Source organism: Euprymna scolopes, chromosome 9 (genome assembly GCF_053919585.1).
Source record: "Euprymna scolopes isolate OS-2025 chromosome 9, ASM5391958v1, whole genome shotgun sequence".
Taxonomy (NCBI): Eukaryota; Metazoa; Mollusca; class Cephalopoda; order Sepiida; family Sepiolidae; genus Euprymna; species Euprymna scolopes.
The window spans coordinates 139,703,864-139,720,163 of record NC_136490.1 but is presented as its reverse complement, the minus strand read 5'-3'; the positions used below and the strand labels follow the sequence as shown (position 1 = coordinate 139,720,163).

At 32.4% G+C, this 16,300-nt stretch overlaps 1 protein-coding gene across 3 annotated transcripts in view; it reads right to left on the bottom strand.

Moving 5' to 3' along the window:
• Positions 1-4,602: 4,602 nt before the first annotated feature.
• The window catches only part of LOC145284874 (methyltransferase-like protein 25B), a 78,242-nt gene continuing 66,544 nt past the window's right edge, over positions 4,603-16,300 (bottom strand). For all 3 annotated transcript variants that reach the window (XM_080133896.1, XM_080133895.1, XM_080133894.1), the window contains 5 exons: positions 14,753-15,453; positions 13,527-13,663; positions 11,142-11,274; positions 6,476-6,666; positions 4,603-4,765 (listed from right to left, as the gene is read on the bottom strand). In XM_080133896.1, coding sequence (XP_079990022.1) covers positions 4,677-4,765; positions 6,476-6,666; positions 11,142-11,274; positions 13,527-13,663; positions 14,753-15,453 — 1,251 coding nt within the window. In that variant the 3' untranslated portion in view covers positions 4,603-4,676. The remainder of the gene's footprint in view (positions 4,766-6,475; positions 6,667-11,141; positions 11,275-13,526; positions 13,664-14,752; positions 15,454-16,300) is intronic.

Here is a 16,300-nt window from a genome sequence, read left to right as displayed (position 1 = left end):
CCCTCCAAGAACAAGATAGATTCCAGGTGGACAAGATCAACGATGCATGAGGATATGTCCAAAATACATGTATCACGCGCACATACAAACACATGCATATGAACAATTAGATATGAATATAACATAGACAGTAACAACATGATTCTGGGGTTCAAATAATGAAGAAGCACCAACAATAGACATTTAGTGACACATATACACATCAGAATGAACCCTTCGTCCCAAGTACACATATAGCGCTATGGTACACATTACACAACGGACCCCTTTTAGGTATGCCATCATATAACATAACAATAGAGCTTAAATTATCTTTAAAAAATAATTAAATCTTTGGCATGATGTTAAAAATTACGATTTATGTCATGTGTCAAAATCTGAATTAAAAATAAATGATAATAAAAAATAAATGATTAAATATTATCAATAGTGTTGAAAATTAGTTTTAATAGTCCCAAACAATTTATTTCACTTTAACTATGTATAGGTATTGTGTTGATGGTGCAGATAGACCGAAGGATAAGTGGTTATGACTAGCATGCATCCACTGCAAGGAAATGATGGCTGCAAACCTGGAACCATTTGATTTTGAGGTGAAGGTCATGATTATACAAAGTAAGCATTGTTGGCAGTTAAGAATAGTTGAATAAAAGAAATGAGAGATTTTTGCTTGAAAATTAGTTTGTTTTTGGACGCCATGTTGTTCATGCACGTTTTGGACAGGTGTTGGTTTATTATTTTTTTTAGTTTTCTTAGTGATGAGAAGAAAGAAGAACTATTACTGCTGCTGATATTAAGAGCAAACGTCTCCTCCTGTTGTTGGAGAAGGAAGATTTTAAATTGAAAGCCATGTTTAATTTTAGAAGAATTTTTGGTAGGGAGCTAATCTAGTCTTGGACTGTAAAAGTTTTGCAAACAAAAAGCAAGATTTCTTCTCATGTGAATGTGATAAATTATGTGCGGGAATTCTAAAATATTCAATATGTTTTATTTAGTAATTGCTGTTTCTGGTTGGTTGCTAGCAGAGTGTGGCTTCATTTGATTGGTCAGTTCCTATCGCTAGTGTCTATAAATAGAATCTTCCAATTTTCTTTAATCATAACCTTCTCATAATATAAAAATATTGCAACAGAAGAAAATAATCCGGCTTCCTGCATGAATGTTAAGAGTTGACCTTCTGTGTTATCTTTCAACTCTAAATAATTTATGTGACTGAAATAGGAATTAATTAACCAACATATTTTTCAAATGTCAAAAATAATTTAATGTTTAATATATAATATGAAATGCAAATACAAATTTTATAAGAAAACTTCATGAGACTTTTTGTTAGGTTCTCCATGAGAAGAGTTATAATTCGATCCTATAGGGCCTATTAAATCTAGTTTTTTTTAATAAAATTTTAAAAGTTTTAATTGTTATAGCATTGTTAAGTGATTAAATAATTAATTAAAGCAATTGTTATAAAACTAATTTTGTTAAAAAAATTTCATTTTAATCCCTACAAAATTATGCGAGCTTTGAGAAATTTTCAATTTTTAAATAGTGAGTGATCTGTTAAAAATTTTAAAGACAGTTTATATGTTTCCAATTTTTTTTTAAATTCAAAGGATCACAAATTTGTTCTTTCTTCTTCAAATATTAACAAAATAATAAAATGGCTAATTTGTTTATGAAGAAACTAAAATGCATTATGAAAGATTTTTATTTCAATATTTAATTAAGAATAAAACAAGCCGAGGATGCAAGGTCCCCCTTCACAAGTGAAAAATTTATTTTCACCATGACTAATGTTTGTGCAAAATTAAAAAAAAAAATCCAAGGCATGGTTATTGAGAAAAGCGTGGGCGATTTGAGGGCAATTTTACCTCTATAATGCTCCTTATCCTGGAAAATCCGTCCTAGCAAAAATTTACTTTCACCATGACTAATGTTTGTGCAAAATCCCCCCCCCCCAAAAAAAAATCCAAAGTGTGGTTATTAAGAAAAGTTTGAACAAATGAATGAACGAACAGAAGTGCATTACTAGGTTCAACCCCTCCTTTGTTGGTGGACCAATTAAAAATATATTGTGTAGCTCAATTGAAGATGAGTAAAGCACATACTCATGCAGACGAGGAGTTGTCACATCATTTAATTATTATAGAGAAAATTGGAACATGAGGAGCCACAAAATACTTTTAAAAAATAAATTAAACATTTTGAAATTCACATTTATAGGAAAATATGGTGCTTCTCCATTATTAGAGCGAAATTCAAAAATCGATATATTGAATTTCAAGTAAAACCAAAAAGTATCTACTCAATTGTCATGTCGCAGTAATGAACATATCGAAAAATTATGAAAAACGATAAGGTATAAAATGAAAAATTTTTTGAAGAAGATTTGCGAAAATTGAGTTTTCTCAACTTTCACTAATTGTCTACGAAAACTGTTTTCATTCATAATTCTTTACCTAATCGATATCCATAATTTTTGGATATGTTCATTACTGATAATTAAATAGATACCTTTGGTTTTACTTGAAATTCAATATATCGATTTTTTAATTTCGCTCTAATAGAGAAGCACCGCAAATAAAATAATACCGAGGGAAATAACTCGTATTGTATATAATTACCTCCCTTGAAAACGAGTACAATAAACGATGTTTTGGAGAAAATATATTGATTTAAAAGTAGTAAGATTTCATTTCAAGAATTTCGATTTCTTTCTACATATTTTTTTTAGTGTTTTTATTTTACGCATAAACTTAAGTGTGAAAAATAAAAACAGATCAAGTAAGCCAAGAATGCAAGAAGTAATAAAAATTAGATTGAGTATTAGGTTCTTCTTTGCATGTGGTTATATAATAAAATCCCACTTTTTTATGCAGTTCTTTTGTAAAATAATTGAACTTTGTAAGTTCTTTCAATTCTTGTCCAGAATTTCCCCGACATTAAAAAAATAAAAATATATGAAAATCTGTGGAATGCATGTACCTGTGGCGAAACGAAAATATCATATTCCAAATATCATATTAATTGATCAAGTAGTTTTCATTTTCATAAAGAAAATCATTTCTAAGTAATTAACGGGAATTCATAGGCACTACAACATAAATCTTGCAAGTTTGAATTAATATTAAATTATCTCCCCTTATTTTTATTAGATTGTTTTCAAAATGGCGGACAAAACATCCATTCTTCGGTTACTTATAAAATTTGATTTTCTTATTTAAAAAAAAAAATTATTTGATCAATTTACATGCTTTTTGGAGTATGGTATTTTTGCTTCGTCACAGGCATGTTACATCATACAGATTTTTTTTATTTTGTCTTTTTAATATGGGGGAATTCTGGACAAGAACCGATCTTTCTAACTGCACTAGTTGGATAGTTGAGGACAGACATTTTTCATTCTTCACATTTTCAGTTGATTGAGTTGATTTTGTACCCCATCTGTCCGCAGCAGCTTTAGATCACACCAGTCCCATTCACAAGTGATTAAGTCTCTTCCATTAAACCCACAGAACTTCTGAGCCAGGAAGGAGAGGATATTTTCATGTTAACAAGAGAGGGAGGCATTTTCTATCACGCTGGTCCACAGCTGCGGTCCACTTTTCTTCTTTGCATATTTTTGATACATATGGTCATACAACAATTTCCTACGTTTTTACAATCCTTTTGCATTATTGTTGCATTTTGCAAGATCTTTTAAGCTACACTGGTTGGGCAGTCGAGGGCAGACAAGGCAATGTTGCATTATATGGTGCTGCTCTCCACATTCACAGATAGTTGAATAAGTTTTGTAGTCCCATCTGATCATAACAACTTTGATCCTTTGATCTCCCCATTCCTGTCCTCAAGCGGGTTAGTGTTTTCCAACTACATAATAACATTACAGGTGTCAGACATCTTTGTGAGTATGTCTATAAAAACTAGAGACTTACAAAACTACAGTCACAATAATATGCTTTAAAGTTGAACTTTATAACAACAATAAATAAGTGTAGCTTAACTTATGAGGTGTTCAATAAGTAACGTCCCTGACCTACTTCTCATAGCAGTAAAGCAACAAAACTTGGCACAATTATTAGTCTTTCCCTAAATAGGAACAATTCATTTCTCCCATCATTTAATGCAGCTCTAGAGATTGTCTCTGTAGAAAACCACAGGTTGGTCAGTTTTGTAACCTCATCTGGTCATAGTAACTTTTGATCATCCTATTTCTGTCCTCAGGCAGTTGAGTGCTTTCTATCAGAGCTAAGGTGCTTCTGAACCAAGAGAGAGAGCCTCAAAGGAAGAGATTCCCATACCAGTAGGAGATGTGGGTATTCTCTAGGCATCTGACTCACAGTTGGAGTCTTGTCTCTTCCTGAGATATTCTTAGAGGTTTAAAGTAGCTGAGAAAGCTTCTTAACTTCAGTCATTGGACTGATGGCATTCATCACTGGTAGTTCTTAGATCTCTTTCTAGCTGTCAACTTCCCATCTCACATCTGCAGGGGCAATCTTTGCAAAAATGCATAGTATTTAGATCATACAAGTCAAAATCATTTCTCAGCAGTTCTGACAAAAATAACGCTTTTTCTAGAATTCTAGAAATGAGAAGACAAACCGCTTTTGTAAATATCACAGATATTTTATTTTTGATTTTATAGACATTTCGTGAAAAGAAACAACTGTATTGGTTTTTCATGACAGTGATGGTTTGATCGCTAGAAGCAAGAAGTTTCTGGGTGATAATATTGGTTCAAAGATGGGCACCAAAGCACAGCCAAAACCTGCAAGTTGAAAAAATAAATAGTAAAAATTTGTGTGATTTTGTAATTTTGCAGTTGATTGCATAACAGATGAAATGTAAAACATGGAAAGTAAAAAGACATGTCCGAAGGATTTATAATGTGCAACCAACAACTTGAAAGCATTATTTTTGATTTACTCAAGCAGGGTAATACGGCCGAAATTTATTCTTAATGATATCAGAATAATGTTGCATGTACAGATTGGTAACTATAGCCATCACAAACTAAAATAATGACAAAGACGGCTATAATAAGGATAAATAATAAACAACATTGTGTATATAGACACACAAACAATCTTTTAAATACAACCAGACACGACATACGATGCTTGTTTACATTTGTGATTTTTCAAACGAACATATTTCAGGTGGAATTACAAAAAATGATTCAGTAGAAAAATAATTACAAGTAAAAATAGAATTCAACAAGTTATTAGGTGTTATCGTATGTTTTAATGAGGAAGAGTTGTGCAACCAATCCAGTATGACAATCAAGGAAAATAACCCTTGACTTAAATTAAAGGTCCACCACCCAATATGGGAATGTAATTTGTAGTTGATTTTTTTAAATACTTCTAGCACATTAACTACTGGATTATTTTTTGTATTTTCTAGAATTTATACTACTTTTGCCATGACAGGTGGACAGGTGAATACATAATAATTGTTAGTAAATCAAAAAATAATGCTCCTCATGTTGAGTTGAGCATTCTGAGAAGTGATACACGAATTACCATTAGCGTACAAGCGATGCTCTTTATGTAAACAAATCGAGCTTAGGTAGTTTGGACGATGTCAAAACATCATTAAACTCATGATTCACACAGCAGCTGCCAATAGCGTAGTGGTTAGAAGTCTTGACTGTCGTACAGACGATCAGGTTTCAATCCTGGCTTGAGGAAGTTGCCTGTCTAGCCATACTGATGAGCTGTGAAACAGTGAAACAGTACTGTATTTGGATGACTATATATATATATATATATATATATATATATATATATATATATATATATATATATATATATATATATATAAGAATGGGGTCATCAACAATTGTTGTTTTTTTATATACTTGGTTTTTATTTTACTTGATATTTTAATTTTTTCAATTATTGTAATACGTTTAACGTGTTTTGGACAATTTCTTATGTCCTCATCAGAAATTTTGTGGCAAAACTCTTATTGCTAAGGCCATTCGAAGGATATATATATATATATATATATATAACTTATAAAATTATTCCTTATTAGAAACCGGTCTTGTAAAAACAAATCAAAATTGTTTTTGTATTAAGGTTCTTTAACTATCGTGTTGGTATATTTTCAAATCATTTTTTAACGATTTTAAGCAATTAATGGTAACTCATAGCCATTACAAGGTTGATTCTGATCTCCCAAGTTCGAATTGAGTTATCTCCTTTATTTCTTCAAGATGGCATAAAATTTGATTTTCTTAGTTAAAAAAATAACTACTCGGTCAATTTATGTAACTTTTGGAATATGATATTTTTGTTCCTTCACAGGTACATATATCATACAAATTTCTCTTTATTTTTACTTTGTATATCGGGGGATTTCTGGACAAGAACCAATATTCTGAGTTAGACAAAAACGTTTCATTCTCAGAACAATGTTATCATTAATTATTAAAGAAAAAGAAACATGTATGAATTTAGAATCCACTTACCTAATTCGTTTAGATGAAGAACTCTGTCGAGCAGAAGCAAAGTCTCAACAACTGGTGCAAGACTTAAGCGAGTTGTGTAGAAACATACAACATCCTTCCAAGAATCCTGCGTCTCTTTACATTTGTTGAGAATGTCAGAAGGCACATCATTTATATCCAATCCGAGATGCTTCAATGCTTTTTCTAAATATCTGTCAAGGAAAACAACAAAAAATGAACACTGATGTTACACATTAGGTGCCCTACATTAGTGGTGTTCAAGTTAGCTAGTGTGAATTTTGACAAGTGTCCCACTGAGTGCAAAACAATTGTTCCTAGTGTTAATTGAAAGACAGGTGATGTAAAGTTCAGAAAGGAGGCAACAGGTCAAACAATGTAGAAAAAACAGAGAGACTATGAAAAATGATGTCATATTTTCCAGGTTTTCTGCTCAGTTAATCCGTGGAAGCCGTGTGAACAAGATATTGCCAATGATGTAGAAAACTGGTAACTTTAGCAAATTTTACCTTGATCTCTGTCCGTGTCACTAATTTTGTTTAGTTAGAAAGTTAAGTTTAAGAAGTAAATAACTCGCTACAATGACATTATTCTCTCTCAAGGGGGTAGCATGCTCTTGTTTTATTAACCATGACTGGATAGAGGTCCTAAGTAATTCGCAATTGTATTGTCATGGCTGACAGAATAAGAGCATGCTACCCACGTGAAGTAGATAAAGGGTTCTGTTTGAAATTTTGTGCAGAATCCTGAGTTCGACAGACATTTCCAAGTTCGACAAGATAAACCTGAAGAAGGTCGGAGATTACATTAACCGAAACATTGTTAAAATGACACTCAAGATGAGAACAGTAATCCAAAAAATCCAAATAATATCAATAACCAATCCTCATCTCAAAAATTCAGAAACAATGATGAATGATGTCATGCTTTTTGAGTGAGAGAAAACTAAGGTCTTCAGATCAGTCTCTTGTTGGAAGTCATGCGAATGAGACACGGCCAATAATGATGTGGAAAACTGATAATCTCAGTGATCTGCATCAGTCATTTCTGTAAGATAGAAAGTTAAGTGTTATTTAAATTAATCGGACAATTTTCATCATCTTGAGTGTTATCTGCACGTTTTGGTCCAATAACATTCAAGATGAGAACAATAGTCCGATTAATTTAAATAATACAAACATTCATACCTCTTCTCAAAAATTCTGAACTGTAATTAGAAAGTTTAAGATGTAAATAACTAGAAATGATAACATTAGTCTCTCTCTCTGAGAAAATTCTATCCCCCTCCCCAAAAAACATATATGAAAACTCTCAGCGAACATCTCCTTGTGTCTTTCTTCATGAAAAGAGTTTTTATTCATCTTAGCTGAACAGACAAGACAATTGATGACCACCTATTAGAAGAAGCAGAAAGCATGTATAACACTGTCCCCCACTGACCGCCACCTGCACATATGCATAAAGACTCTTTTATTTATTATTGAAAACGTTTTTCTTTTATTTACTCTTTTTTACCATAAACAAAGCATGTTAAAACGTGGAAGAGAGATAACTCAACAATAATTCGTAAGATTTATGTTCTAATTTGTAAATCTCACCCGTTTATTGTTGTAGTTCCTAGATGTCAGAAAGCCTTTCACTCTAATAAGTTTCTTCCCTCGGAATATCTAGACTTTTGAATTCCCTCCCTGTTTCCTGCTTCCCTGAGTGTACTAATCTGCAGAAGTTTAAATGTAATGCGAACAGACATCTTGCTGCTTAACTCCCTTCAGTACCCTATTAGACATGATCCCAAATAGTAGCCCCCTCTGCTCCAACTGGCAATTTACTTTGTTTGGAGTGAAAATGTGTAAAAAAAAAATTACAACATAAATATAAAGTAAACATGAATTATTGTTGAGTTATCTCTCTTTGTTTCTTGAGATTGTTTTCAAAATGGCATGTGAGGCAGTCATTTTTCAAATACTCATAAAATTTGATTTTTTTTATATATAAATAAAACTACTTGGTCAATTTATGTAATTTTCAAAATATGATATTTTCGATTTGTCATGTACCTCACACAGATTTTTTCTTTATTTTTATTTTATGTGACGAGCATGCGCAGAAGTGCACAAAAATTGTGTGCCAGTGTATAAATCGAGCCTACTTGCGGTGAAAAGTGAACCCAGGACCTTTGGATTGCAAATTAAAAGTCTAAAAATAAACTCCATCCATCCTATCCACAGCAACAATTGAGTTTCGCCCAATGGCTATAAAAGCAAGCTGATAAGTCATTCAGGGGCAGTTGAAAAATATTGCTCTGTGTTACTGCATTTGTGATCAAGCTGTGGTGATTCAATTCAATGGTATTGTTTGGGATCATGTTGTATCAACCAACGGTGTTGTTTGGGATCGTGCTGTGTCAATTCAATGGTATTGTTCGGGATTGTGTTGTGTCAATCGATGGTGTTGTTCGGGATCATATTGTGTCAAGTCGACGTTATCGTGTCATGCTGAATTGTCGAAGGTATTCAGGATTGCGTGAACAGGCTTGTTCAGGACTGTGCTGCCACATGTAATATAAATATATGTACATATTTAACTTTTCTTTTTTTTTTTTTGACATTCTCTCTTCCCTCGTGAATCAAAATTTTAATAGAAGGGGAATTCTGGACAAAAACCAGGATTGATCATTTATTATTTAGATTATTCGTATTACTATTCTCATCTTGAGTTTTATTCTTGTGATGTTTTAGCCAATGTAACCTCGAACTTTCTTCAGATGTATCGTGTTAAATTCAGGAATCTTTCTAGTGAACTCATGAAGCTGTACAGAATTTGGAGCGGAACCTTTTATTTAATCCATTTTTCTTCGGGTACATTAACAAGAATTGATTTTTAAGATTAAAAGTTTTCATTTTAATTTTTCTTTCTTTTTTTTTTAATGGAAATCGCTCTGGATAAGGCATGAAACCACTTGATGTAAAGAGCTAAAAAAGTATTACTTCAAGGTCAAAAACTTGCCAACAATAAGTATTACATGGAATAGCTTCTGACTCAGTAAACATCAATTCTTCCCTCTTTGTCAGAAACATCACTCCTGGAATGTGAGAACTAAAGGACGAAAATAAGGGAAGTGAGAGTTTAATTTATAATAGTTTAACATCCACGGTCGACTTTTTCTTTCATTGTAATGTCACAATATTTTTGACTCATAATGGTCCCTCAGTGTTGGGAGATTCTATTTATAAATGGTGCTACTAGGAACTGACGAATCAAATTAATTCACATTCTGCTATTAATCAATCAGAAACCAGAATTGCTCCATAAAAATTAAATCTCTCATCATTCAAACACATAATTTTTTCATGTCAACAACTCTTTAGCTGCAAAATTATAAAGTCCAGAACCTGTACAGAACAGCTGTCCACTGGGAATTCTTCATCTCCAAGACTGGTATAGAATAACTAGCCATCAGAAACTCTTCTGAAACTAAACATGGCTTCCAATTAAAGAGTAATAAGATAATCACGTTTTAATTTAAGTTGAATGTTAAGAAGTGTTTTCCATTCTTGTTGATTTTAAATTATTAAGTATTAAAGAGATAAATTGTCCTCTTAAAAAAATTAATTATAATTAATGTACACAAAGAAAGCAAAGGGAAACGGTGGATTTGAGACTATTTTTCGATTGCGTAGGTTTTAGCATGCCAAATTTATCTTTCAAATGGGTACCGCTTTAATACATGAGTACCGAAGTAAGTCAGAACTTGTAAGTGACATTCTCCTATGAAATCCATTACAAAATTATAACACCTACATCAACCAACTTGTAGAAGACTCTAGATGCTATCTGGAGGATCTGCTGACAGAGATGGTTGGAAGGAACGAGTCGGGAGAATCTGAGAAGAATTTTTTTTACTTCTTTTTCACCCCAAGCAAGGCATATTGCCACTTGGAACATAAGGGGCTACAATTTGGGATCCTGTCTATAGGGGATTATTTGAGAAGATGAGTGAGATGTCTGTTCACAGTACATTTAAATTTCTACAGGTTAGAACAATCAGGGAAGCAGGGAGGCAATTCCAAAAATCTAGCAGTCCAAAGTTGATAAACTATTAGAGTAGAAGGCTTTCCAGCATCTAGGGACCTCAACAGTTAAGGGGTGGAATTTTGCTGCTTGTAGGGTTAGCCGAGAGTATGTACATTAATGGGGCATAAGTGCTATGAATTCATCAGAGCAAATTCCATTAAAGTACTTGTAAAACAGACACAGGGCTGCAATATTGCAGTGATAGGACAGGGGTTGGAGCTTGGTTGATGGTGTGAGGCTTATTAGCTTAGAAACTCTTATTTAGATCTTGTCTAAAAGGGAGAGACCAGTGGTAGATGCACCAGCCCAGATGCGGCAACAATACTCCATTCTGACCTGACTGATTTATTAAGCAAACTATGTATGGAGGTTTACTTTTTCTTAATACACTATACATGAATACATTAGCATAAGACTTAATCTGTTATGTAATAAATTTAAAAATAAATAAAATGTGATTTTCCAATTTACGCATGATCACTTGATACATAAAACCTTTGATACTCGTTTCAATTCAACTAACATTAATAAATCTATAAATATCAAAACTATCAATAAAAATAATTGCAATAAAAATGTTATCTAACGAACTTACGTTTCAAATGATAAATTTTCCACATTTTTAACTGTCAGCTTAATGCGGCCATGTTCAAAATTTGGATGGACAGTCCGGAGAACCACTTGTAATGCAGCACGGTACCAATGGCGGCGTAAACTAGGACAGTTATCTGTAACAAAAAAAATACAAGATAAATAAAATAAAAATATACAATGACTTTTTGGATGGTTGAACCGTCCAAAATTTTTCTCGCTGAATTCCTTTTACAAAGATGCAATGGAATGGGCTACTAATGATGAAGTGGTGAATTGAGTATTGTTGCCATATTTGGGCTGGTGCACCAACCACTCACCTCTCTCTCTCTTAGACAGTGTACAAAAAGGAGTTTCCAACCTAATAGGTCCCACACTGTCTATCAAGCTCTCATCTTTGTCGCACCTGTGCAATCTCTGATTGTTTTACAAACACATCCACAAAACGTGCTTTTTTTTTTACAAGTAAGTCGCCACTTATCATGGCTCAAAGTCAACTGGAAAGCAGACCAGAGGAACAGAGTTCCACGGCTGGGCAGTTCTAGAAATAAATTTTGCCCATGGAATTTTTTTTTACTTTTGAAATCACTACTCTATATTCGGTACAATATAATAATCAATCGATAATTGTCTCTATTTATTATTATAAATATGAAATCTGCATAAATTAAAATATCATATTTAATCCTGCGTTAGTCCCATGGAGTGTTTTGTCACCCCAATTTTGTTTAAGTGTTCATAATTCCTAGTTAACAACTTATTTCTTTTCCTACCTCTCAGTACTCTCCTGACTCAGTAACGGTATAGCACACATAGTATGGCGCAGTTGTGTCTCAGTTTTTCTTGAAGGTAGATGCCGTTTTGTCCTGCGGTGTCCACTCACCTCGGCTGAGTAGGTATGATTTTATGATTCATATATTTTTGTATTTTTCCAGAGGGAATGAAAATTTGTAGATATAAACGCATATTATGTATCATTAAGCTACTCTGTAATATTTAATATGGAATTAATATGTTTTGGTATTTTCTTTATAAGTTTTGATGGGATAATTATTTTATTTACAATTTATTACTTGTTCAGTCTTGTAACTATGAGCTTAACTTATGTAATACCTTAATTTTTCCTTAGTTTTATCATTATTTTATTGTATTTTATATTAATAACAACAAGATACAAGTGATTCAAGCTTTTCAACAGGGACTATAGATATATCCTAAACTAGTAGGATAACTATTTTACAAAATAATAACACTATTTTTGTATTGGGTGTATAAACACACCATGGGACTAACCATGTTTGGAATACCCAGGTGACCAACGCAGGGTTAAGCATATTTTGTGACCGAGCAATGCCAGGCACCTTGCTAATAGTTGATAAAAAGAAAAGAATCAAGTACTTTATGACTCTTCAAAATTTTGAATGAATAGGGAAGCATATAAACTGTCAAATAGGAAGTAATTTTGGGTTTTAAAATTCTTAGTAATAGTCATAGTTTCATAACAATTTGGTTCAATTAATAATTTAATTACCAAATGATACTGGAATAATTAAATCGAACATTTCAAATCCTATTAAAAAATAATGATAATTTCATAAAAAAAAAACTAAACAGCATAGTTTTTAAAAATTAAACAAACATGAAAATAAACAAGCTGAGCATGCACTATGACATGCAAAAATCCAAAGCGTGATTATTGGAGAAAAGTATGAACAAATGAATGGATGAACAATTTGTGGGCATTTTTACCCCTATAATGATCTCTAGGTGAGCAACCAGAGTTATCCCAGAAAATTTGTTCTGGCAAAAATTTACTTTCATCATAACTAATGTTTGTACAAAATTTTTAAAGATCCAAAGTGTGGTTATTGAGAAAAATGCGAACAAACAAACAAACAGACAAACGATTTTGGGCAATTTACTTCTATAATAGCTGCTTGGAAGGGGGGTGCAACTAGAGTAATCCCAGAAAATCTGTTCTGGCAAAAATTTACTTTCTACCATGACATATGTTTGTGAAAATATTTTTTAAAATCCAGCGCGTGGTTATTGACAAAAATGCGAACAGACGGATGATTTTAGGGTAATTTTACCCCTATAATGCCTCATAGGTGGGCAACCAGAGTTATCCCAGAAAATCTGTTCTGGCAAAAATTTACTTTTATCATGACTAATGTTTGTGCAAAAGTTTTAAAAATCCAAGTGAGAAAAGTGCAAACAAATGAACGGGAGTGAATTACTTAGTCCAATCTCTCCTTTGTCGAGGGACCAAAATATTCCTTACAATGCTGGTTAGATACAGCTAGGTTATAAATCAATAAAGAGACTAGAAAAAAAGAGAGAAAAAAAAATCTTTTATTTAAAAATATTATTGAAAAACAAATCTTACCAATCAATCTCTTTCTGTATGCATCAACAAAATGGCAGGCCATTTCTCTGGCTTCATACGATAAACAATGTTGTTTTAATAATAAATACTGACTCATGGGATAGCAGATGCTTTCTGAACTCTGGCCAGCTTCATTACTGTTAACAAAAAAGATATGCATTGTATTCTTGAAAATTTTCATTCACAAAAAAAGGATGCTTTTTTTTCAATGATATTTGATGCAGATTATTATTTTGCTTTGATTTACTAAGTCAGGTTTTAGGTGAGATAGTAAATATTTATTTCTCTGCAAACAACATTGTACCAGTTCTTGACTTTTATTTAATAGATTTTCCTTAGACACTACTATATGATATGATTTGAGGGTGCATAGGTTGCAAGAAGTGAAAGAAAATATATGCCAAATAAATCTTGGTGTTACAACCTATGCACCCTTGAATCATATTATATAGTAGTATCTAAGGAAACTTTATTAAATAAAAGGCAAAAACTGGTACAATGTTGTTTGCAGAGAAATAAATATTTACTATTTTTTTTTTTGGAAATAGGGTACGATTATGAATATCTCCAGCATCAAATAATCCTTATACACTGTGAATTTTACTTTATGTATGAAAACCAAAGAAAGGAGATATAATATATGAGAAATATTTAGGATCAAGCCTCCCCTTGCTGTTATTTCAGATCATTTGAAACCATAACAGCAAGTTTTAGTCTCCCCTTCATCAAATCCAGAGGTTATCAGATAATTTGTATGTAATTCATATGCAAAACTAATAAAACAAATGACTATGATTGAAACATTGGTAAAAGTGCAGTATCTTTCCACCTTCAAAAAATCCTTTAAAATTATCACTATTATAGGTTTTCGAGGGTGCTGAAAATGAAAATAATGTTTAAAATTCCAGGAAACGAGTAGTTTCAAAGATATGAAGAAATTATAGTTTTAAAAAGTGGCTGTCTTGTCTGCCATTCTGAAAACAATCTCAAAATAAAAGGGAGATAACCCAATAATTCCAACTTGCAAGATTTATATTGTTATGCCTATGAATTCCCATTAACTGCTTTAAAATAATTTTTCTTTATATTCGTTTTGTCACAGGTACATACATCATACAGATATTTCTTTATTTTTGTTTTTTAATATATGGAGAATTCTGAACAAGAAGCAAGTATTCTTTACCACAATCACAAGGGGACCGAAAAGGAAATGAAGTAAAACTTACCTGATTCCTGTGAGTTTCATATAACAGCATCCAACAGATGCAATGGCAGCAACATGTGAACTTTGACCAAACATTCGCAGAATAGTCGAAGTCAAATCCCCGCAAGCATGTAAACCACACAGTACCATCGTGTCATTGGCTGCCTTGTCAGCTGGTGCATTCTTTTCTTGATCGAATTCAGAACTAGAATGAACCATTTCTAAACTGGAAGAATTGCTCTTAATTGTGTCGTTTGTTTCAGAAAATGAAAATCCTGAATTTTGTCCCACCTGAGGAGACAAATTAGTGACTAAGTCATCGTTTTTGGTTTTAGAACTAAAGACTTTTATGTCTTTATTTGAAGTATCGAATTGATTAGAAGAATGATCAATAAGTGTGGTTGCTGAAGATGATTGAAATTCCTTAATGGAATTTTCAACTGGGAATTCATCAAGTTTGGAATTCTTTTCCAATAATGTCTGAAGAAAGTCTTGTGGAGAAATGGTGTTACTAACTTGATAGACGATGTGGTAAGGTAAAGATGAGGTATCGGTTGTACGAGTTGTGATAATCCTGTTGGTTGGAGTTATAGCAGCATTACTAATGCTTACATCATTTCCTTCTGTAGAGTTATTGAGAATTGGGTTCATCTTTGCATTTGAAGAATGGAAATTCGTAGAACTAGAAGATTCGTTGGATTGTACAATATCAGATTGTGTGAGCTGAAATATAGACGGACATAAATATGAGTGTGTGATGTGTGTGAGGAATTTGTAGAGAATTTTTATCTGTATAGAGTGGTTAAAAAAAGTACCCTATTTTGTTTTTCGTCCCAAATTTTTATCTGTATAGAGTGGTTAAAAGAGTACCCTATTTTGTTTTTCATCCCAAATTTTTATCTGTATAGAGTGGTAAAAAAAGTACCCTATTTTGTTTTTCGTCCCAAATTTTTATCTGTATAGAGTGGTTAAAAAAGTACCCTATTTTGTTTTTCATCCCAAATTTTTATCTGTATAGAGTGGTTAAAAAAGTACCCTATTTTGTTTTTCGTCCCAAATTTTTATCTGTATAGAGTGGTTAAAAAAAGTACCCTATTTTGTTTTTCGTCCCAAATTTTTATCTGTATAGAGTGGTTAAAAAAGTACCCTATTTTGTTTTTCGTCACAAATTTTTATCTGTATAGAGTGGTTAAAAAAAGTACCCCATTTTGTTTTTCGTCACAAATTTTTATCTGTATAGAGTGGTTAAAAAAGTACCCTATTTTGTTTTTCATCCCAAATTTGAGTTTTACAATTTTTTCCCATATTTTTCAAGTGATGTACACAGCAAGCTTTTGACAAGAATATGGATTTAACTGGATACTATATTATGTAGCAGTAGATAAAAATCATCAAAATGCACTTTGCACTAAATCAATTCTTCTGGCGCAGCAGCAATGCAGGAAAGATTTTGGCAGGAATAATGTACCTGATAGAAGGACAAGTCAACATTTGGTGGTCAAATTTCAGGAAACAGGAAGTGTAGCAGATGCCAACAGAAACCACAGTGATCACCATCGTTCAGCCATAA